The following is a 25,030-nucleotide window of genomic DNA, read 5'->3' as shown; positions in this document are numbered from 1 at the left end:
AGGGAGTCAGTCAAGAGAGAGTGAGTACACTGGTCCATGGCACTTAGTTCTCAGCTTTGTAGGTTTTTGGGGGAATGGAACAGTAGATATGCATATCTACAGGGACCGCAAGGATGGTGTACTGGTTGGTTGTGTCCGACCCATTGTGGTGGGCCGGTCTGAGTAAAAATGCCAGGGCCCTTTTTTTGTCTCAGTCCAGCCCTGATACCAACAGATTAATTTCTTAATATTATTAATATGGAAAAGGTGGGGGTGTAAAGGTTACAACGATACACTTGTGTTACGTTTCGGTACGGATCGGTACGTTTTAGATACGGCAAAAAGAAAGAAATGGCCATGAATACATTTTTATATATTTGTGTTCATATACCATATAATTATGGTAGGCTTATAGTAGCTGTCTGATATACTTTTAAAATAAACCTTTATTATTTCGAGCCCATACATGATGATGTCCGGCACACTTTTATTTAGCAGGGGGGACGCCAAAACTGTTTCTGCATACCCCCCTAACACTGGGTAGTTGCGCCCCTGATTGTATGTGTCTTTCAGTCTTGAGTAATGTCATAGACTGCATTATAGGCCCTAGATTATTTTCTGAAAATAAATGATCATATTTACAGGTAATAATATTATTAATAGTAATATTAAGCAAAAAGTAATTGAATCGATAAGGAAGCTGATCAATTACATCTCTCAGATGGTGTGTGACCTAATGTGCACCTACCAGCACTGAAGCCAAATGACCTGAATCTGCACAAGTCATATTGTGTAATTTCTGGGTTGGTTTGAGATGATTTGATGATGCTTTCACATGCAAAGTGCAGTATTATATACCACAGTTATAATCTACCCGTTTTAGTATTAAGAAGTATTCATAGGAACATTGGAATATGTGGGAGTATTAGTGGTATGATCAGAAACCACATTTAAACAAAGAAGAATGACTAAGACTATGCAGTTGATTATGCAATGATTTAAGGGCTATGATCAGCATACTAAGCCATAATCAAGTATCATTTATTTACATTCAAACATATATACTCACACTTATGGTTTAAGAGCACGGCATTTTAAAAATTCAGGGTTGTCTAAAAACGCATGATCAACACTTTTTGAAAACTTGAACACCTGCACATACACCACACACACACGTGTACAAATTTAATTAAATATAACTTATCGCATATAGTCAAGGACGCCAGCTGAACAGGAGTTCACTAGGGTGCTCAAACATGAGCTCATTAATAAAATCCAATGATAAATCACGTTTAGTCTGAAGACCCCAGAAAAGTGTCCAAATAAGGGCACATGAGATATTTGTCTATGAAATTCTGATTCTTTCTTGGTTGACTTGTGATAATGTGCCAACCACGATTAAATACGTATCCTGTTGCCTGGGATCTTTGTGGCAGAAGCAGGGTTATTGGTTTTTAAAAATAAGATAACAGGAATTTACCCGATTGGTGTAACGGAAGACGTCAGGTTCACTATAAATATGGGCTTGAAAACACCAACTTCAGATGCTTTGGGAAGATCTCACTTTGTTTGGCATGCGCAAATAAAGTAAACTTTTTGACACCTGGACCCTCTTTGAGCAATTCTTTGAAGCTACAAGAACAACTTTCCACGACAGTCAACAATCTTCAGTCATATATATGACGGGACTGTTTGAAGACATCAGTCGCTGATCCAAACCTTTTACACTGCGGCTCAAAACAGAATCATGAAATGACCTGAAGTTTCTAGTCCGAAGGCGGGACTATTTCTAGTGACGTGGATACCTGGCAGATACTCTGACTAGGCCACCTCTTGTTTGCATGATTCAGATTTAACTCACTTTTTTAAAAGCCAATAGCTATTCATTTACCTTCAGACTTACAACTGTCAACCACTGCAACACTCCATGAAATCTAATTTTCATTAAGGCAAAATATTTCTTGATTTACACCAGACTGTCACTTCCAACCTGTATGGCCTGCTGCAGAACAAATTTTGAAAATGTTGGCAACAAAACCTTTGGTCCTAATTCACTTGCAATAGCAAAGAAAAACATTGACCCAAGATTTTCAAATAAAAACAGAACATTTTTATTCTCATTCCTTACATTTGACTTCCTTTCAGACATCAGAGGTGGAAAGATATGTTAAGGACAGAAAGGACGATGTGGCTTTTGGGTTGGTGTTGTAGAAGCTGGTGTAACAGTTGTGTCTGGTTGAAATCAAGGAGGCAGATATCCAGACATGGTCACATTCACAACAGACTAGGACATGGGACAAGAGAGGAAAACAGGGATTCCCTGCCATTGCATCTGCATGACATACTTCCCTCCCTGAAAAACAAACACACAAGTTGGCTTTATAGCTTTTAACCTTACACAAGAGCAAATTAACCATAAGTACCTTTTGTGTAACACCACATCCATTATAGGGTGTAGCATAAACAAGACCTCCATGAGTGTGTGAAGTGTGTCCACAGTTAGGCGGCAAATGACCAAGAGGAACCGGTGCAGAACTATCTGTGAGAAATAAGTTAAAGGCGACTCAATGCTGAAAATCTCATTACACTTTTCATTAAGGGTCCAGTGAAATTTAGCAGCATCTAGCGGTGAGGTTTCAAATCGCCACCAACGGCTCACCGCAGCCCCTCCCTTTCAAAGCACTATGTGGTAAAGGACCAAAGATGTCATTGTGTTTTCACTTTTGCCGAAGGATCTACACACTCGAGAGAAGTTTGCCCATTTAGTGCTACAGTGGAAACATGGCCAATTCCATAAAACTAGAAGCACCATTTCGATTTTAGAGGATATTTGAGCATCGTATAAAGTATCTTATATTGAGCCCAACTGACACAGGAAATAAAAACATTAAAGCAAACAATTTGTCAATTTTGCCAGTGAAGGTCATACAAGTCAAAGACAAACAGGAATTCCCAACTTACCTCGACAAAGCTCAACTTGGTCCACACCAGAACCAAAGAGTTGCAAATTCATAAAATCTTTATCACACTTCAGCTTTGGAGACATTTCATCCCAGAGTACATCAGATGAGCCTTCAAATGGTTTTTGCATTACAGCGCTTCTCGGCAGATCTGCAATACAATTCAAGTGATTGGTAACAGTGTATATGAATCATAAACACAATGTACAAGTGCATTACATACAAGAGACGCTGTCGTCATCAATGAGGTTTCCAAAATCAGCAAACTGGTCATCAAGTCGCTCTTGATCTGACATATCAGAAAGCGTTTTATCCCCTTCATCACTAGCTTCATCTGCAATACAATCCAAGCGCTTCATACACATTTGATTCCATGTATACAACAATGCACAAGTTCATTACATACCAAAGGCGGCATCGTCATCAATGGGGTTGTCAAAATCAGCAAACTGGTCATCAAGTCGCTCTTGATCTGACATATCAGAAAGCGTTTTATCCCCTTCATCACTAGCTTCATCTGCAATACATTGCAAGCAATTCATAACCGGCATTTCAATTCCATATACTTGTCATTGTGTAGATAACTTACCAAAGAAGGTGTCGTCATCAATGATGTTTCCAAAATCAGCAAACTGGTCATCAAGTCTCTCTTGGTCTGACATATCAGAAAGCGTTTTATCCCCTTCATCACTAGCTTCATCTGCAATACAAATGCAAGCGATTCGTAACAAACATTTAAAGTCCCAGTGAAAATAAAATTACTTTGTCTATCTTTTCAAGAAATGTTTCAGCGTATATTGTTATTAGTTTATCAGTGTAGGTCACAATTCCATTTCCCTCTGAAATGTATCAAAATATTGAACAACAACTGCAACTTCCGGTTCACATGGACCTTTAATAATTTTTTAATCCACATACACTGCAATGATGCACAAGTGCATTACATACCAAAGAAGGTGTCGTCATCAATGGGGTTGTCAAAATCAGCAAACTGGTCATAAAGTGTCTCTTGATCTGACATATCAGATAACGTTTCCCCTTCATCACTAGTCATTTGTGTCAAAGACAAACTTCTGCAGTGTATTAAAGTACTGAGTGTACTGACCGTAAACACAAGTAGAATAACAAATTCATTTCCTCTGCTTTTGCAAAACGCCATTGTGTGCACAAAGATACGCTACTAGTGCACAAACAGTCTACTGTGCTGCTTTATGAGATCCCATATTGCTCGTTTGGTCAATTGTAATGTCCATAGCCAATCACAAACTTAGTTTAATCACTGACGTATGAGGTTCAGGTGTTTCATCTTCATGTGAGACTCTACACAGAGGAACCACGTATGATAAATGTGTCCGTGGTCACTTTTGCGATTCCATGTGTATTTACTTCGTTTATTTTGTTTAAATTGTTTATTTTTATATTTCAACAATTTTATGATACTTAGTGGGCACATACACAACATTATCGCTTATTTTATACAATTTATTCCTTTATTAAAGGTCTTGTGTTTATATTTTAGTGTTCCCATGATGCCTTATGGTACCTGTCACTTCAGGGTTTAGCATTTTTGAGAGAAGATGCGACGTTTCTTTCAAGGTGTTTATTACGACATAAGAAGATTGTATAAACCTCTCTTAACTCACAAGCAGGCAAGGATATATTGATCTGTACATGAATACTGTGGCTCTATTTTACAGGCCATTAGCATTTGAAGAAAGAAACGGAATAATGTAGAAATGAAACACTGCTTCTTCACTGTATGAATGAAATAAACACACTGATTTAAAATAAAGATGCAAAAGAGACTTAAGGCTGGTGATTTAGATCCGACTGTTTACTTTCCATTAAAACACAACGGACTGTTTTCATGTGTTTTTGACGTAACCTCGTATTTCATAGTGAAACGCGCAGAAAGACACAATAGAGAACTTATTTTCATGTTTATGTCTTTTATGTTTACACTCAACATTCACATTCATACACACAATACATCCATGCACTCGCACTACATTACTGATATTTACATCCACACCTGATATTTTGGTTCTGTCGGTGAAACTTGTGTTACATGTATAATAAATGTATGTTTTGCACTGCTTGTTTGAGGCATGGTCTCCTATCTTTTGTTATGGCTCTGAGCCAGTCGGAACATTGTGCAAAAAGCAAATATGAGAATTCTTTAGAAAAAATCGATTTCGATTTTCACGACTATACGGGTAAATGAGATCACGCTCTCAAATAGCAAAACTATAATATGTCACGACTACGCCACCCCAGCATTGACCCAGCTGGGGAAATACCCCTACAAGGGCAGACAAGTTCGTTTCTCTCTCTCCCACAATCACAAGACAATGAGACGTAAATCCGTACAGAAAAATATAATTCTTTACTTGATAATCATAAATCATTTAAAAGGCTGTCAGTGAAACAATGGTGCTAGCTGGCCAGGCCACTGGTTTGTATATGAGCAACGGAGCTCAATCACTACACAGACATGCAGGCTCTTGTGACGGAGCTGGGGTGCACTATTAGCTGGGCAGGCTAATAGTAACTTACATACAAGGATATTATAATCAAGCTGCTATTAACTCGACATGCTGCTATTTGAAAATGGCGCTCACAAGTTTCTATTCATCTTGTTGGTCCCGGTAACACAGCCCCTGACGCAAGAGGTTCTTACTTGGCTCTGTTCTAGACCAGCAATGATCTGGTGCTACTACTCTTTCTGGTTCGGAGCTGGTGCTTTGTGTGTGGAAAAACAAAGAACCGATTTGAAACTAGGCTCTGGCTCAGAACCAGCACCAGCTCTCCCTTGGTGGAAAAGGTTGAATCAGTGTTTCCTCCATAATGAGTTTGTGAATTTAAAAGAATGCTTTAACTAATCCATTACACCTTAAAGGTGCACTATGCAAGAGTCATTCATGGTTAGGTGTAGTCCTAACCCTAAATTTAAATATTCATTCATTCATTCATTCATTCATTCATTTTCTTCCGCTTATCCGGGGCCGGGTCGCGGGGGCAGCAGTCTAAGCAGAGATGCCCAGACATCCCTCACCCTAGACACTTCCTCCAGCTCTTCCGGGGGGACACCGAGGCGTTCCCAGGCCAGCCGGGAGACATAGTCCCACCAGCGTGTCCTAGGTCTTCCCCGGGGTGTCCTCCCGGTCGGATGGGCCCGGAGCACCTTCCGGGGAAGGCGTCCAGTAGGCATCCGTAACAGATGCCCAAGCCACCTCAGCTGACCCCTCTCGATGTGGAGGAGCAGCGGCTCTACTCCGAGCTCCTCCCGGGTGACCGAGCTTCTCACCCTATCTCTAAGGGATCGCCCAGCCACCCTGCGGAGGAAGCTCATTTCAGCCGCCTGTATCCGGGATCTTGTCCTTTCGGTCATGACCCAAAGCTCATGACCATCGGTGAGAGTAGGAACGTAGATTGACCGGTAAATTGAGAGCTTCGCCTTGCGGCTCAGCTCTTTCTTCACCACGACGGACCGGTACAGCGACCGCATTACTGCAGAAGCTGCACCGATCCGTCTGTCAATCTCCCGTTCCATCCTTCCCTCACTCGTGAACAAGACCCCGAGATACTTAAACTCCTCCACTTGAGGAAGGAACTCTCCACCAACCTGAAGTGGGCAAGCCACCCTTTTCCGACTGAGGACCATGGCCTCGGATTTGGAGGTACTGATTTTCATTCCAGCCACTTCACACTCTGCTGTAAACCGTCCCAGTGCATGCTGAAGGTCCTGGTTTGAAGGGGCCAACACGACAACATCATCCGCAAATAGCAGCGACGAGATCGTGTGGTCCCCAAACCTGACACCCTCCGGCCCATGGCTGCGCCTAGAAATTCTGTCCATAAAAATTACGAACAGAAGGGCAGCCCTGCCGGAGTCCGACATGCACTGGGAACAAGTCCGACTTACTAAATTTAAATAGTATTTTATAATATGTCCCTCTTTTGTGATTTCAGATTATAGATAAACATGTGCTTGTGGATCTACATCAGATGACCATGGCAACCCAAGTGTGGAAATGGAGGACTGTTTTTAATCTGAAATCTGTGATCTATGATGGACGATTCTTCTGACCCCATATGAATGCATACGGTCGTCTGTCAGAAGCTAGATCATTTTGATTATAAAGTTATTAATATGGATATTTTTCTTACAAACACATCTCTTTGCTTAAGAAGGCCTTTATTATCATAATGTAGCTATGTTTTCATGCTCTGCTTGTATTTCTACTGTCCAATTAACATTAAATGTTTGTTTGCAATTCACAAAAATTACTGTTCTGTTTCATTGGAGGGACCCATTACATGTTTATAGTTTTTCTTTTACTGGGAGAAACAACATTTGATGATTATTTTCCCATTGTCCAATCATTTTGTTAAAATAAATAGTCTTTGATTTTATGTACTTATTGGGGTTTTATCCATTGTTCTTAGTTATTTTGCAAAGATAAGCTATATTTTAAAAGTACATTACTGTATAAATAAAGAGAAACTTAATAAAGTAACAAATAAAAGCCATACATTTACAGAGATTAAACTGAAACATGGGCGAGGCTAGCCCCTTTTTAGGGGTGCTTCAGCATGGGGATTGTTTCAGCACCCCTAAAACTTGGAGTAAGAACAAGCCCGTAGGCAGGGGGGGTTCGGGTGGTTCGAACGAACCCCCCATCACTGCCAAAGGTCCACAAAGCAACGTCTCTGAATGATAAGGGGGAGGGTTTTATATATATTTTTTTAATTAAAAGGATTTCTATATTTTATCCACTCAATATTGCAGGGCCAATATCACTGAATATCCCACTATGTTTTATTATTATAATTACGCTATGTTTATAAAATGTCCAAAACATACTACGTAGTTTGAGGTTTAAGGATGAAAATGAAAACATCCCCGCTTTGCTAATGGTGTCATCCTCTTCTCTTCTTCTCCTCTCTACCTGCACGACCGTCATCCAGCGCGAAACACACGCGGAGTGAGAACCCGTTATGTAGTGTTGTGAATCAACTAAGTTGCTCGAAAGCTGTCTCACACTTCTTTCCTTTTACATAGAGTTGTTATTATTGCCTAATGTTTATTATATCATTATTTTAGTATTAAGTAGCTTATATATTCATATATAATATCATATTCAGTGTTGTTTCACTAAACCCCACCCTCTTGTGGTGAGTTGTGGTAATATAGCCTTTTGAGTGTTGATTGAGCTGCACTTTGAATACGGTTAATAGATGTCTCATCTCAAATGTGGCTATCCCGGTGGCTCACCTTTGCTCTACTGCTCCCAATTTAGCTGTATTCAAATACCGCAAAGGATTATTATCAGTGTCCACAACACAGGGTGACCCTTGTAGATTTTCCCTAAATTTCTCAGAGACTGCCCACTTAAGGGCCATGTGACGAGTCACCCCTTGCACAATCAGCGTCGCCGTGGAGACGGAGGAAATCAGAGTGGCGCACCTGTTACCACCTGCGGCTCATCAGAGCCGTTATAAAAGCTGAAGCCACGGTGAGCAAGCTCTCCGCACGCACGCACGCACGCACAACCTCCAACCTCCGTATGTCTTCTGTGTTTTATGAGGTTCAGACGACTGACCCTTCGGCAGGACGACACCGCCACCCAAACAACCAGCGCAACAAACCACCCACTCAAAGGTCTGGTATCCAGGACTTATCTGCCGTGGCTAGTAGGAGCGCCTTTCCCAGTCTTTTCCCGCTCCCGCGGCTATTTCAATAAAAGTTGCCCTCCGGGGTTGTTTGGCATTTATAGTGTACGTGTCGTTACTCTGCTCGCCACAACTGGTGGAAAATGCAGGCAAAGTAACAAACGAAACATATCCGCTATAAAGCACCGCTCTCTCTCGATGTGGAGCCTGGAGTCTCTATTAAAAATTTATTCCAGCGGGTGAAAAGATATTCTACTTGAAAATCTATCATGGTGGAGAGGCCAGGAAAGCAGTTGAAAGATTATTTTATCAAAACTCGGAAGATGCATAAGGGAGCGTTGAAGGTTTAACCTGAAGATTCTTCTCATTGAAGTCGAACTCTGTCCCATCTGTAAACTGTCTTACAGGTATAACACTTCATTCACTGAAACTGTGCAGTTTCAAGATTTTGGATCAAAGCTTGAGTTGACAAAGAAACTCCACGAGCTGCTTCATGGTACCAACAAAGCTTGATCACGTTGGTTTGGTTTTGTCAACCCAAAACTAATCCAATAACCCTGAGTTTGTTCAGCTATATTCATGGTACAGGCCCCTCGTCTCCTTTGTGTTGAATCCTTAACTTGAACTCTTGTATGATATGGTTTAAAATATAACGACTGGAAATGTATTATAAAACTTGTCCACAGATTTTTCTCCGGTGTCTATAGGGTTGTTTGAACAATACATTCTTCCAAATATCATTTAGTCAGGTTTAGTTTAGCCTAAAAATGCATTTAAAGAGATTTTTGGACCAACAATCTGCCACAATTCAAACATTAAACAACTAGTCACAGAAACAAACTACAGTTTAGTCAAGATTTATTAGGTTTGTTCAAGAACCTGAAAGACAAAACATTACACTAGGCATCAGGAGAACACCCAATTAAGAACTTATCCTTTCATGTACCCGCTTGATGTTTAGCAGGGGTGGGTCTGTGGGGTCCTGGCCTGTGGGGTCCTGGCCTGTGGGGTCCAGCAGGGGTTGGTCCTGGCCTGTGGGGTCCTGGCCTGTGGGGTCCTGGCCTGTGGGGTCCAGCAGGGGTTGGTCCTGGCCTGTGGGGTCCTGGCCTGTGGGGTCCAGCAGGGGTTGGTCCTGGCCTGTGGGGTCCTGGCCTGTGGGGTCCTGGCCTGTGGGGTCCTGGCCTGTGGGGTCCTGGCCTGTGGGGTCCTGGCCTGTGGGGTCCAGCAGGGGTTGGTCCTGGCCTGTGGGGTCCTGGCCTGTGGGGTCCTGGCCTGTGGGGTCCTGGCCTGTGGGGTCCTGGCCTGTGGGGTCCTGGCCTGTGGGGTCCTGGCCTGTGGGGTCCTGGCCTGTGGGGTCCTGGCCTGTGGGGTCCTGGCCTGTGGGGTCCTGGCCTGTGGGGTCCTGGCCTGTGGGGTCCTGGCCTGTGGGGTCCTGGCCTGTGGGGTCCTGGCCTGTGGGGTCCTGGCCTGTGGGGTCCAGCAGGGGTTGGTCCTGGCCTGTGGGGTCCTGGCCTGTGGGGTCCTGGCCTGTGGGGTCCTGGCCTGTGGGGTCCTGGCCTGTGGGGTCCTGGCCTGTGGGGTCCAGCAGGGGTTGGTCCTGGCCTGTGGGGTCCTGGCCTGTGGGGTCCTGGCCTGTGGGGTCCTGGCCTGTGGGGTCCTGGCCTGTGGGGTCCTGGCCTGTGGGGTCCAGCAGGGGTTGGTCCTGGCCTGTGGGGTCCTGGCCTGTGGGGTCCTGGCCTGTGGGGTCCTGGCCTGTGGGGTCCTGGCCTGTGGGGTCCTGGCCTGTGGGGTCCTGGCCTGTGGGGTCCTGGCCTGTGGGGTCCTGGCCTGTGGGGTCCAGCAGGGGTTGGTCCTGGCCTGTGGGGTCCTGGCCTGTGGGGTCCTGGCCTGTGGGGTCCAGCAGGGGTTGGTCCTGGCCTGTGGGGTCCTGGCCTGTGGGGTCCAGGCCTGTGGGGTCCAGCAGGGGTTGGTCCTGGCCTGTGGGGTCCTGGCCTGTGGGGTCCAGCAGGGGTTGGTCCTGGCCTGTGGGGTCCTGGCCTGTGGGGTCCAGCAGGGGTTGGTCCTGGCCTGTGGGGTCCTGGCCTGTGGGGTCCTGGCCTGTGGGGTCCAGCAGGGGTTGGTCCTGGCCTGTGGGGTCCTGGCCTGTGGGGTCCTGGCCTGTGGGGTCCAGCAGGGGTTGGTCCTGGCCTGTGGGGTCCTGGCCTGTGGGGTCCTGGCCTGTGGGGTCCTGGCCTGTGGGGTCCTGGCCTGTGGGGTCCTGGCCTGTGGGGTCCTGGCCTGTGGGGTCCTGGCCTGTGGGGTCCTGGCCTGTGGGGTCCTGGCCTGTGGGGTCCTGGCCTGTGGGGTCCTGGCCTGTGGGGTCCTGGCCTGTGGGGTCCTGGCCTGTGGGGTCCTGGCCTGTGGGGTCCTGGCCTGTGGGGTCCTGGCCTGTGGGGTCCTGGCCTGTGGGGTCCTGGCCTGTGGGGTCCTGGCCTGTGGGGTCCTGGCCTGTGGGGTCCTGGCCTGTGGGGTCCTGGCCTGTGGGGTCCTGGCCTGTGGGGTCCTGGCCTGTGGGGTCCTGGCCTGTGGGGTCCTGGCCTGTGGGGTCCTGGCCTGTGGGGTCCTGGCCTGTGGGGTCCTGGCCTGTGGGGTCCTGGCCTGTGGGGTCCAGCAGGGGTTGGTCCTGGCCTGTGGGGTCCTGGCCTGTGGGGTCCTGGCCTGTGGGGTCCTGGCCTGTGGGGTCCTGGCCTGTGGGGTCCTGGCCTGTGGGGTCCTGGCCTGTGGGGTCCTGGCCTGTGGGGTCCTGGCCTGTGGGGTCCTGGCCTGTGGGGTCCTGGCCTGTGGGGTCCTGGCCTGTGGGGGTCAGAAGGTGCAGTGGGGGTCCCTGGCCTGTGGGGTCCAGCTCGGGTTGGTCCTGGCCTGTGGGATCCTGGCCTGTGGGGTCCAGCAGGGGTTGGTCCTGGCCTGTGGGGTCCTGGCCTGTGGGGTCCTGGCCTGTGGGGTCCTGGCCTGTGGGGTCCTGGCCTGTGGGGTCCTGGCCTGTGGGGTCCTGGCCTGTGGGGTCCTGGCCTGTGGGGTCCTGGCCTGTGGGGTCCTGGCCTGTGGGGTCCTGGCCTGTGGGGTCCTGGCCTGTGGGGTCCTGGCCTGTGGGGTCCTGGCCTGTGGGGTCCTGGCCTGTGGGGTCCTGGCCTGTGGGGTCCTGGCCTGTGGGGTCCTGGCCTGTGGGGTCCTGGCCTGTGGGGTCCTGGCCTGTGGGGTCCTGGCCTGTGGGGTCCTGGCCTGTGGGGTCCTGGCCTGTGGGGGTCAGAAGGTGCAGTGGGGGGCCCTGGCCTGTGGGGTCCAGCAGGGGTTGGTACTGGCCTGTGGGGTCCAGCAGGGGTTGGTACTGGCCTGTGGGGTCCTGGCCTGTGGGGTCCTGGCCTGTGGGGGTCAGAAGGTGCAGTGGGGGGCCCTGGCCTGTGGGGTCCAGCAGGGGTTGGTACTGGCCTGTGGGGTCCTGGCCTGTGGGGTCCAGCAGGGGTTGGTCCTGGCCTGTGGGGTCCTGGCCTGTGGGGTCCAGCAGGGGTTGGTCCTGGCCTGTGGGGTCCAGCAGGGGTTGGTCCTGGCCTGTGGGGTCCTGGCCTGTGGGGTCCAGCAGGGGTTGGTCCTGGCCTGTGGGGTCCTGGCCTGTGGGGTCCAGCAGGGGTTGGTCCTGGCCTGTGGGGTCCAGCAGGGGTTGGTCCTGGCCTGTGGGGTCCAGCAGGGGTTGGTCCTGGCCTGTGGGGTCCAGCAGGGGTTGGTCCTGGCCTGTGGGGTCCTGGCCTGTGGGGTCCAGCAGGGGTCGGCCCTGGCCTGTGGGGCCCTGGCCTATGGGGCCCTGGCCTATGGGGCCCTGGCCTATGGGGCCCTGGCCTATGGGGCCCTGGCGGCCTATAAATGGTTATGGGTACTTGAGGGTCAGAACGTACGGTGGGGGATGCTGTTGGCAGTGTCAAAGGGCAGGAAAGAGTCACTTCACGGTCAAGGTATAACAAAGGGAGATACCTTTCCATATCCTGAAAAAAAGACAAGCACATTAATATTGGCTTTCATAATAAACAATCCGGTTGTCAAGTACACATAGAAAAGCAAAGAAAAAAGGTGTAGTTGACAGGACTATTACGTCTTACCTTCATTACCCAACAGCTTCCAGTAAATGGTGCTGTAACCACCAGATCACCACGAACAGTATCCAATGTGAACCCACATTTAGAGTACTCTGACAGCAGAGGCTGCCATGATCCATCAACTGAAAGGAGGTGGAAAATCCTCAAGAACTAGTCAAGTTTAAATTCACTCAAGAATAAGACAAAAACTACCTTTGATCATAACAGTTTCAGCCCCGAGTCCAAGCAAGACAACCATTCCAGTGGGCAAGCAAGTAGCTGTAGGATGGGAAGCAAAATCCGTAGGAAGGGGAGAACTCACAGGGCATGACGCCTGCACAGGTGCCCCCATTATAATCATAGACACAATATAACTTCCACCCTGTCAGAAGAGAGAAAAGATTAAGACCCATTTGCACAAACAACTGCAGCAAAAATGTATAAATGACCTGTTGTCGGACAGGACAGCCACTGAAAGGAACAGAAAACGAAACATCCCGACGAATCCTCTTCACAGAGATACTGCAGCTGGCTGGGATTTCAGACACAGGCACTGGAGAACCCACTCCTATTTAAGAGAAACCATACCATAACAGACCTTCAATTGGGAAAAGGAAACCAAAAGGTTGTATAGGCTTACCTCTATCAACTAGGAAGTGGGGCATTCTTGGACCAGGAACACGCAATGTCATGGCATCATTACCACAGTGCACAGAAGGACCCAGACGTTTCAGCTTATCCTCAGCAAGTTGGAATAGTGCTTAATTTAGTGGAATAAAACAAGTTAACAAGTTGCCCATTTAAAAAAACATGCAATGTAAACATTTTACTGTGAACATACCTTGTTCACCAGACCAGTAGCCATTAGTCTCTTCTCCTGTTCTCCCAGCAGAAGCATTGGATACACCACTGCCAATAATAAGCTTGCCAAAATTGAGTGTTCTGTTGGCAATGGTGTCATGAGGAAAACCCATTCCTGAAACGGCAGCATGACCAATCCTTAAACAGCTTGCTGTAACCACAGTCAAGCCAAAAAGTAAAAGATCCCTAAGCCCCAGCATCGCAAGGGCAATACTGTACTCTATTCTAGTGTGCTATTTGTACTCACCTTTTGTACTCAATCACTTGTTAATTTACATGGCTGACCAATCAAATCTGTCATCTTTGTAATCAATCACCACTTAGCTTATTGTTTTCACCTGTGTCTAATAACTTTGTGAATTAACACAAATATCTAGAAAATCTGAAGCCTGAATTGATAAAGCGTTATTTCTGGGGCCATGGTGGTTTCCTGTAGTTTGCAATGGAAAGACTGCGGTTTGCATAACGTGGTCTAAGAAGCCGCGTTTATTTACACTAAAGCGTTGGATGCGCAGTATTTGTTTACAGTGGTTTTAAAGAATTACAAATACTTGAAAATAAAAGTGATGTAAAAAAACATCTTAAAAAGGTAATATAGCTGTTTTAAATGATTTAACTTAAATTTTATTGGACTAAAAATATATAGTTGTATTTTACAACTTTTTAATACCTATTTTAGTTCAAATTATTTTAGTTTAAGTTTGTTGCTTTGAGAATTTATAAAAACATTTTTTTTGTTTCAACCTTGAAATTAAATCTGTTATAGTTCCAAGTCTCACCAAGTGTTTTGTCAAGTTTGATCTTGCTATTATAAAAACTGACCATTTTGTGGGTCTTCTTGCTGCTTTACCACGAAAATCCAGGTTTGCCAATGCTTGGTTTGACGCCACAAAAATATTATATACACATGTATATATATATATCAAAGTGATGTAAAAAAACATCTTAAAAAAGTAATATAGCTGTTTTAAATGATATATAGTTGTATTTTACAACTCGATTTTTTAACCCCTTGATAGGCATCGCCTATTTAATGAACATACACAATGAAAAAATACAAAATGGACAGGGACTTGTGAACACAATGAAGACAAAACACATATTATATACAAATCGATTTTGCAAATCACTGGAAAGGTCTAAGACTCTAAAATACATATTTCATCAAAGATATAATGTTTGTCATAATAAGATAAGAGTTAACTTGCAAAATATTGAAGCTGGCGGAGCAGTGACAGTAAGCACGATAAATATTATATACGATATATAATATAACTTTATTTAACTTAAAAATCGAAGGCATCTGAAATTGTTTTTTTTACTGTGTAGTGTAACAACTTGATACCTTCTGTCCTACGAAGATGAATGAGGACCTCTACAGTTCTTTATTGTGTGATTACTTCATGTGCATCATGCTTTCATCAGAACTTGATTTATTTGCTGCTCTCTGAGGATCCCTACCATGTGTTGACATTTCCGCTCTGCATACAGTGGATTTACTAATGTGCTGAAAATGACTTCAAGTTTAAATTAATAGATAAATGTACCAATAAACAAACTCATCAATCAGTAAATGAATGAATGAAACAACAGAAATAAAACAGAACTAATAATAATACAAAGTTGTCATGTTCTCACTGCACATGAGTTCTCTAGTGATGAGTGTTAGATGATATCATGATGTATGGCACTTGTTATGGTGTCAGACTTTCGCATCAAAGTCAGATTGATCAGCGGTTCGAATCCTGCCAAGTACCATTTGTGAGAACATGTAAGGGAAAGAATATACTCTGATGTAATACACGAGGCCACGATGGCTGATGTTATTGATGTAAGGGTGGATGAGATGTATTTTTATATATCTAATTCACTGTAAAGAAAAACTGTTTTAAAATAAAATGCACAGGGAAATGGCAAAATTACACTCGGTACTAAATTGTTCTCCTGAAATCAAAGTACATCCCTGTTAGATTTAATTTCTGCATAAATGAATGCAAGCCCGCAAAATAATGAATTGTGAAGTAGTTAAGCTCACTGAATTCATTCCTGGCTAAATAGTTGGAGGAAGGGATTCCCTCTAAACTAAACATTCTTAGTCTTACAATGCTGTACCTCGTTTGGTCATTCTGTGAATCCCTGGACCTATGAAACCTTCCAGATGTCTTTTTGGTATCGTATATAAAGACTTCTAAAATAAATGTGTTCGAAAGCATGATGCCTCTCTGTGTCTTGTTTTTGTGCTCCCAGATCTGCAGAAGAATTCCCTCACAACATCCAACCTATTTCTGATTTGAGATTTTAATGGTAATCCAAAACACAGAACGTGTTAATAAAATGTAGTGTTTGAAAGGAGCCTGAAATTTAACAATCCCTATGAATTAATTCAGCCCCTTCACACACAGGATGCTCTATTAAAGCACATTTTAGTCACTGAGATGGTCTCTGTGTGATCAAAATGTATCCATGAATGACTCAGGCTTTGACATGATCGAAAAGCTGGGTAATAATCTGGTCTTTTCCCTGGAGCTGAACATTCAAAACATTAAGCAGCTATGTGATGTCCACAAGGAAAGCAAGGTCAGAAAGCCATTTCTGGTCCATTGGCACTTGGAAGTTACTGTTCTTGCTTTCCTGAAAAGCTCTGATTTCATCACGCAAATCAAAAAACCTCTTGAGAACTTTTCCTCGGCTCAGCCATCTAACCTCCTGGTGGTACAGCACATCACCATATTGCGCATCCATCTCGTCCAACAGTACCTTGAACTGCCTGTGAGTCAGCGCCTTGGAGCGTTTATGTTATTCACAATTTTGACGACTTCACGCATCACATCAACAAGCCCAATGGATTTGGCACATAGCTGTTCTTGATGTACAATACAGTGGTACTTCACGACTTTCCCCCCACACTCATGGACTTTCTGAGACACCAAAGTAGCAAGGCCACATTTCTTCCCTACCATTGCTGGGGCTCCGTCAGTTGTCATTCCAGCCATATTCTTCCATTTTAATTCGTTCTTTCTTCACACGCGCTCAACCACAAAGAAAAGGTCCTCACCTTTAGTAGTCCCTGAAAGAGTCTCGGTGCCAGCAAGCTCGTGTGGCATTTTCTTGAGCCGACGAAGGACGTAGCAGTGTACTCTGCTCCGATCGAAGTTTAGCAAGCAGCTTATTAGCCTCTTGCTTTCGTGCCTCTCCGCTGTACTTTGAGAAAGCCGAAGAATGTTTTGTTTCATAATGAAGACGAATATTGTACTCTTTCAACACAGCGACTGACTGTTTGCAAACTAGACACACTGCCTTTGAATTAACCTCAGTAAAAAGAAAATCGTTTTGCCAATTTGTTTTAAAATGTCTCTTGTCTGTGTGCCACTGCCGCCCTCTCTCCATTATTAATGTTAACGTTTCTTGTCGCAAATCGCGCCGTTTCTGCGAGTCACAGTAGGCATGCGCAAATAAGAGTCAAATTCGCTTAATCATAAATAATTAATCCTTTAATTTTACATCATTGTCACTCAAAAACATGTCATGTAAAATGTTAAAATATTATGTCAAATCAGAAATTAAAATCTGCATGATTGCCGTTTTTATGTACCTCTCTTACCATATATGGCATCGCGGGCCAAAATAAAGGTCGCAGCGGGCCAACTTTGGCGTGAAACAAAAACAGCAGCGCGACAAATAAACTGCGTACCTGTGTAGTGCGTACATGTGTCTCTGTTGTTAAAGTTTATCGTTAATTTGATTCACATTTTAACAGTCGGGAGTCATGTAAACAAGACGTCACGTGCGTCTTTTCTGGTCAGTCGTCATGGAAACAGGAAGCCCTGGCGTTTGGACCAGAGTGTCAGAGGAAGTGATAGTTGCAAAAAACTTTCTGAAGCACAAGAGTGAGGCTGGTACAGTTCAGGACATGATAGCAGTGTACAAACTCCTAGATTCGGAAATGTTCCCTTCATTGGAAGCTGTTATGCCGTCTTTAAGTGCCTTGGGTCGGCAATACATGGCTCAGGAGGACCACAGGACAAAGCAGACTCCAGCACCTAGCTGTGATGTCTATTGAGGAGTTGCTTGAAATAATTGAACCCCAAAGGGTCATTGACAGGTTTGCCACCCTCAAAGTGCGGCGACATAGATGAACTCTACCAAAGTAGAGCAAAAATGGGGATTCGGGGAAAGTACTTCAACAATTTCCCTCTATTTCTTTTTTATATCTTTACTTTCTAAGTATTTTCAAGACCTCTGTAAATTATCTGGATATTTTGGACTTTTTGGTTTTACCTTTTTTTCTTTTTTTTGCTCTTAATGTGAAGCTTGTTTTATTATTATTTATTGATGACTGGCGTGCGACCAGATAGCGATGACCATTTGTAAATAAATTACAGAAGATGAATTACATTTTGTTGTCCAAGTACCTTGACAATAAAGATCTAATCTAACCAATCTGATGACTGTTGATACAAAAGGAGGCATATGGAGTTAAGGGTCAGGAAAAGCTGTGTGAAGAAGGTTTTGTGTTTGTTACAGGGGGCTGTCTGTGTGAACTCTCACAATTAAGCTGGTGTTCTGAAAAGGTCTAAAAAAAAAGAAAAAAATCTGGATTTTGGAGTTAGTTGAATCAACGTTAAAATGATTAAAAAAATTATATTGACATATTTTTTGTTTTTGTGTGTAAAAAGGGTGGGTGGTGGCAGTGGGGCTCATTGGGGGCTCAGCACCCCTAAAGCTCTAACCCTAGAATCGCCCCTGACCTGAAAGGTAGTTGTTTTTATTGTATTTTCACATACTTATTACGTTTTTATACATGTCTTTTTAGTTATTTTACAAAGATAAGCTATATTTCAAAAGTACATTACTGTATAAATGAAGAGAAACTGTGTAGGCATTGCCTGCCAGGTTATGGTAAAACCCTAAATAAACCACATTAAAAAAATGTATGATCATTTATTTAAAAAAATATATATAGTTAATTTGCAGCATTTGGAGTTTGCTATAATGTGCTTAATCACTGGTCGAATATGAACAGACATCACACCTTGGAGAAAGTTATTCCTGGAGGGAACATTCAGAGGGGCATACATTTAAAACACCTTCAATTTACTGATTTATGTAATTTTACATACATTTCTGTCATGAACAGGAAAATAATCAATAAAACATTTACTGTAATTATCTGTAAAAGTACATATTTTACCCTTCCTTGAACCGCCACCTTAACGTGGTGGAGGGGTTTGAGTACCCGAGTGACCCTAGGAGCTAAGTTGTCGGGGGCTATATGCCCCTGGTAGGGTCTCCCAAGGCAAACAGGTCCTAGGCGACAGGTCAGACTAAGAGTGGTTCAAAAACCACTTATGATGTTTAAAATAACAAGGACCGTGACGTCGCCCGGTATGGCGCAACCGGGGCACCACCCTGGAGCCAGGCCCGGGCTCGGTGCTCGCATGCGAGCGCCTGGTGGCCGGGCCTTTCCCCATGGGGTCCGGCCGGGCTCAGCCCGAAGGAGCGACGTGGGGCCGCCTTCCCATGGGCTCACCACGTGCAGGAGGGACCATAGGGGGTCGGTGCGTAGTGGATCGGGCGGCAGTCGGAGGAGAGTGCCTCGAAAGCCCGATCCCTGGACACGGAAGCTAGCTCTAGGGACGTGGAACGTCACCTCGCTGGCGGGGAAGGAGCCTGAGATGGTGCGTGAGGTTGAGAGGTTCCGACTAGAGATAGCCTACGCATGGCTTGGGCTCTGGAACCACACTCCTCGAGAGAGGATGGACACTTCATCACTCTGGAGTTGCCCATGGGGAGAGGGGGCGGGCTGGTGTGGGTCTGCTTATAGCCCCTAGCTCTCCCGCCATGTGTTGGAGTTTACCCCGGTGAACGAGAGGGTCGTTTCCCTGCGCCTACGGGTCGGGGTTAGGTCTCTCACTGTTGTTTGTGCCTACGGGCCGAACGGCAGTGCAGAGTACCCGACCTTCTCTGAACCCGAGCGGTGTTCAGTTATTGGACTTCTGTGCTAGTCACAGTTTGTCTATAACTAACACCATGTTCAAGCATAAGGGTGTCCATCAGTGCACGTGGCACCAGGACACCCTAGGCCGCAGGTCGATGATAGACTTTGTGGTCGTTCATCTGACCTGCGACCATATGTTTTGGACACTCGGGTTAAGAGAGGGGCGGAGCTGTCAACTGATCACCACCTGGTGGTGAGTTGGATCCGATGGCAGGAGAGGAAGCTGGACAGACTCGGCAGACTCAAACGTACTGTAAGGGTCTGCTGGGAACGCCTGGCCGAGTCTCCTGTCAGAGAGATCTTTAACTCCCACCTCCGGCAGAGCTTCAACCAGATCCCGAGGAGGCTGGAGACATTGAGTCCGAGTGGACCATGTTCTCCGCCTCCATTGTCGAAGCGGCCACTCGGAGCTGTGGCCGTAAGGTCTCCGGTGCCTGTCGAGGCGGGAATCCCCGAACCCGGTGGTGGACACCGGAAGTAAGGGAAACCGTCAAGCTGAAGAAGGAGTCTTATCGGGCCTGGTTGGCTTGTAGGACTCCTGAGGCAGCTGACAGGTACCGGCAGGCCAAGTGGACTGCTGCCCGGGTGGTTGTGGAGGCAAAAACTCGGGCCTGGGAGGGGTTCAGTGGCAAGGCACCGGGGGTGGATGAGATTCGCCCTGAGTACCTCAAGTCTCTGGATGTTGTGGGGCTGTCTTGGCTGACACGCCTCTGCAGCATCGCGTGGCGGTCAGGGACAGTGCCTCTGGGATGGCAGACCGGGGTGGTGGTCCCTTTTTTTAAGAAGGGGGACCGGAGGGTGTGTTCCAACTACAGGGGGATCACACTTCTCAGCCTTCCCGGGAAAGTCTATGCCAGGGTACTGGAGAGGAGAATACGGCCGATAGTAGAACCTCGGATTCAGGAGGAACAGTGTGGTTTTCGTCCAGGCCGTGGAACGCTGGACCAGCTCTACACCCTCTACAGGGTGCTGGAGGGTTCATGGGAGTTTGCTCAACCAATCCACATGTGGATTTCGAGAAGGCATTCGACTGTGTCCCTCGTGGCATCCTGTGGAGGGTGCTTCGGGAATATGGGGTCTGTGGTCCTTTACTAAGGGCTGTCAGGTCCCTGTACGGCCAAAGCAGGAGCTTGGTTCGCATTACCGGCAGAAAGTCGGACTTGTTCCCAGTGCATGTCGGACTCCGGCAGGGCTGCCCTATGTCACCGGTTCTGTTCGTAATTTTTATGGACAGAATTTCTAGGCCCAGCCAGGGGCCGGAGGGTGTCAGGTTTAGGGAACCACACGATCTCGTCTCTGCTATTTGCGGATGATGTTGTCGTGTTGGCCCCTTCAAACCAGGACCTTCAGCATGCACTAGGACGGTTTACAGCAGAGTGTGAAGCGGCTGGAATGAAAATCAGTACCTCCAAATCCGAGGCCATGGTCCTCAGTCGGAAAAGGGTGGCTTGCCCACTTCAGGGTTGGTGGAGAGTTCCTTCCTCAAGTGGAGGAGTTTAAGTATCTCGGGTCTTGTTCACGAGTGAGGGAAGGATGGAACGGGAGATTGACAGACGGATCGGTGCAGCTTCTGCAGTAATGCGGTCGATGTACCGGTCCGTCGTGGTGAAGAAAGAGCTGAGCCGCAAGGCGAAGCTCTCAATTTACCGGTCAATCTACGTTCCTACTCTCACCTATGGTCATGAGCTTTGGGTCATGACCGAAAGGACAAGATCCCGGATACAGGCGGCTGAAATGAGCTTCCTCCGCAGGGTGGCTGGGCGATCCCTTAGAGATAGGGTGAGAAGCTCGGTCACCCGGGAGGAGCTCAGAGTAGAGCCGCTGCTCCTCCACATCGAGAGGGGTCAGCTGAGGTGGATTGGGCATCTTTTACGAATGCCTACTGGACGCCTTTCCCGGAAGGTGCTCCGGGCCCGTCCGACCGGGAGGAGACCCCGGGGAAGACCTAGGACACGCTGGTGGGACTATGTCTCCCGGCTGGCCTGGGAACGCCTCGGTGTCCCCCCGGAAGAGCTAGAGGAAGTGTCTAGGGTGAGGGATGTCTGGGCATCTCTGCTTAGACTGCTGCCCCCGCGACCCGGCCCCGGATAAGCGGTAGAAAATGAATGAATGAAGTACATCTTTTAAATCTTTAAAAATTTACAGTAATGTTCTGTAGAAAAAAAATTGAATCTATGTATGAAATGCCTTTAAAAACATAATTTTGATGTAATTGTAAATTACAATACTATCATTTTAATGGTAAAACTTTAAATTACAGCAAATATCTGTAAAACAACAACATTTTACTGTTTAATGAATTGGGAAACTCTGTACAGAATATTATACAGAATATTACCTGTAAAATAACGGTATTTTTTTCAGTGTGATCACTAGTTCTTCTATTGGTATACAGTAAGCTGCCTTTCCAAACTGCGATTGAGCGTGCAATGATCCCAGACAATTTAATGCAGATATTCTAATCGTACACAACAGGTGCGTTCAAAGAACTAAATTATCCATATCATGATTTGTGTGAGTTCAGATTCTACATTACAAATAACCAGAGATGGCAAAAGTACACACATCCCTTACTTAAGTAGAAGTACAGATACTCATGTTTAAAAATACTCTGGTAAAAGTTGAAGTACTGACTTAATATTTTACTCAAGTAAAAGTAAAAAAGTATGAGCTCTAAAATATACTTAAGTAAAAAGTAGCCATTACTACTACCTGCTTTAGCCTGTATCCATGAACAACTGCTATAGAGAACACAGGCAGACAAAAGTGAGTTACATTGTTAATTATACTGAAATGCAAACAAGAGTGAAAGTATCATTATAATTCACACCTCACCTAGTTTACCAGATTACAGATTAATAGGCCTAGTGAAAATATTATAAATCATTACTGCTCAAATTGGCAACTTTCTAGATAATCCTATTCGCTGGTTTAAACAATTTGTGCTAAAGACTGAATATTAAAGTGTGTGCCAACAGCACGAACAGCACTAGCAACATCCCTTTAACAAAACTGAAAAAATTGGAGGGAAAAACTTAAAAACAGATAACAGGCAAGCAACACTACATTAAGTTATTGTGTGTGTTTGCCGGTGAGTGTATGTGTGTGTTCTTTTTTTCTGGTCAAAAAAGATGCGAAGTGTGAACAATGAACAACATCTAACTAACACGCTAGCAAAATATGAATTCATGATAACATTACAGACTTAGCAAACATAGAAAATAGACTATAATTACGGAAATATTGTTAACACCGACAATTTCAAACATCTCCCGAATATATGGCCATGACATCCCAACCTGCAAAAAGTCATTTCAGGGAGGTGTCCCGAAGACCCCCCCCCCCATAAAAAAATGAAGGACAAGGATATGACAATTCACCACAGAACTGCACTTTCCTTGTGTAGCGAAATACAGTTGAATATAACAACAATGAATGAATAAAATAAACATTTACACACACTGCAAATGTAGTAGGCCTAGGCCTATTTCCTACATCATATGCCTTTTACTTTTCTTGCAAGCTTTCATTTTATATGTAGATTAATTTTACTATTTATATAAGCTGCTTATACTTTTATCCCAAGAGCCATCATAGAACTGAACAATCATACACCCCTACCACCCAGTCAGCACAGTTGCACTTTATAGATAAGGGCTTTTATGCAATGGGACTTCAGAGTAATGTTGGATGCCCTGTTATTCTTTTATATTTTTATACTTTATTTATTGTGTGAGTGTGTATATGAAAGTGAGTATTGTTTTAGAGGATGCACAAGCAAATTTAGTTGTATGGTACTACTGCACAATGACAAATAAAATCTCTTCTCCCCCCCTCTCCCTCTCCCTCTCCCTCTCTCTCTCTCTCTCTCTCTCTCTCTCATGAAAACTGCTTTTATTTACATTCCATTGCCATTTTAAATATGTCTAAGGTGTTTTCACGTAGCTAGTTGTTATCCGACCTGAATAATATGCGCATGAAATCAAATAAAACTTGATGAACTCACCTCAACATGTCTTTACAATCATTAAACCCAGTATTCAGTTCGGGACTAGGGAGAAGAGATAAAAGCCCGCCCACACTGACAATTGATTGGTTGATTTACCGAAACGGGCCAATCAGGATGCTCTCTGTATTACCTGCGCTTCACGAGGCACACACGCAGACTAGCACAAACACACACAAACACACACGCAAGGTCTCGCGCTCCCTCTCTGCTGTGCGCGCGCTACATGTGTTGAAGCACAGTCTCTGTCTCGCATGCGCGCTCTTGATCTCTCGCTCTAGATTCCGGGATATTTTAACTCATTTGCGGGCATCAGGGAGCCGCTATCAATATGCGGGAGACTTACGGGAGACTTGGGATGTATTGGAATGACTCACCTAAAAACCGATAAACCAACAGGCTTCTTGTTTAAAAACAGCGCGCATGACAAAAAATAATACAGATTAAAGTAACAAGTCTGGTTTGAAAATGTAAGAAGTAGAAAGTACAGATATTTGGTTAAAAGTGTAAGAAGTGAAAGTAAAAAGTTGTCGGAAAAATAAGTAGTGAAGTAAAGTACAGATACCAAAAAAATCTACTTAAGTAGGCCTACAGTAACGAAGTATTTGTACTTCGTTACTCACCATCTCTGCAAATAACACATTAGACAGGTTTATTGTTAACGTTGCTTCTTCAATATCCTAGTTACTTTATTTAAAATATATAATATTATACAATGTCATTTTCAGGGAACCCAGTCATTCAGTGCAGTCCAGAGTATTGCTTTAGATAAAAGTCTTTGGAATATAAGATGAACACATCCAAAGAGAAAATTGAATCTAAGTGTTTATGGTTTAAACAACTAGAACTTAAATACAGAACAAAACAAGTTTTAAAGCTTGAACTGATTTATTTCTTCCATGCAGTCTCCTGTAAAACATGTATGATGATACAGTACAGATTAAAGTGTGAATTCTCATGTGTGTCTTAAGGTGATTCGCAGGGACGTGCACAGGGGGGTTGCTCAGGTTGCCCGGGCAACTGCCCATATGCCCTTCTCGACTCACGTTGCCCTTCCGAGGTGGAAAATAAATAAATCATACAATGGATGCAGAATTTCACATACGTCTAGAGAAAAAAAACGCGAAAAGCCTCATTCACTTCCGTATTCGGGCAACTAAAGTAAAAGTCAGAAGGGGAAGGGCAAACTCTGTTTACGTGGGTGCAGCGCTGCACTCGACCGGCACCTGAGCTGAGCCTGCATGAGCGGCCCTAGAAGGAGGTGTCAAATAAATATCTGATATATCATTGGTTAATAACGTAAACAAGCCTCCACGACGTGGAAGTGGAGTCCACATGCTGACTTCGTCACATCATAACGGTAACTTGCTGAAACGTCAGACATCATTTAGTCCGGAATGGACAAAAGAGCACAACTTTATATAAAAAACAGTAGAGACACTTTTCC

The 25,030-nt window shown here is 45.2% G+C and overlaps 2 protein-coding genes across 2 annotated transcripts in view; both read right to left on the bottom strand.

Annotated features, from left to right (window-relative positions):
- Positions 1-2,070: 2,070 nt before the first annotated feature.
- LOC306894153 (uncharacterized protein) overlaps positions 2,071-25,030 on the bottom strand; it is a 42,768-nt gene continuing 19,808 nt past the window's right edge. The window contains exons 4-9 of the mRNA XM_079456442.1: positions 3,529-3,639; positions 3,346-3,456; positions 3,163-3,273; positions 2,941-3,090; positions 2,403-2,518; positions 2,071-2,332 (exon numbers count right to left, since the gene is read on the bottom strand). Of these exons, the coding sequence (XP_079312568.1) occupies positions 2,264-2,332; positions 2,403-2,518; positions 2,941-3,090; positions 3,163-3,273; positions 3,346-3,456; positions 3,529-3,639 (668 nt within the window). The 3' untranslated portion in view covers positions 2,071-2,263. The remainder of the gene's footprint in view (positions 2,333-2,402; positions 2,519-2,940; positions 3,091-3,162; positions 3,274-3,345; positions 3,457-3,528; positions 3,640-25,030) is intronic.
- LOC306894852 (uncharacterized protein) lies at positions 9,464-13,692 on the bottom strand (the record flags this gene model as incomplete). Its single annotated transcript, XM_079457691.1, has 7 exons — positions 9,464-11,513; positions 11,604-12,503; positions 12,618-12,628; positions 12,752-12,861; positions 13,041-13,100; positions 13,168-13,286; positions 13,560-13,692. 7 exons carry the CDS (start codon positions 13,690-13,692, stop codon positions 9,538-9,540), a joined length of 3,309 nt encoding a protein of 1,102 aa, XP_079313817.1. The 3' UTR covers positions 9,464-9,537.

The sequence above is a fragment of the Barbatula barbatula genome (assembly GCF_947034865.1).
Source record: "Barbatula barbatula genome assembly, chromosome: 5".
NCBI classification, from domain to species: Eukaryota; Metazoa; Chordata; class Actinopteri; order Cypriniformes; family Nemacheilidae; genus Barbatula; species Barbatula barbatula.
The sequence above is the reverse complement of the archived record's forward strand: the minus strand, read 5'-3'. Positions and strand labels throughout refer to the sequence as shown.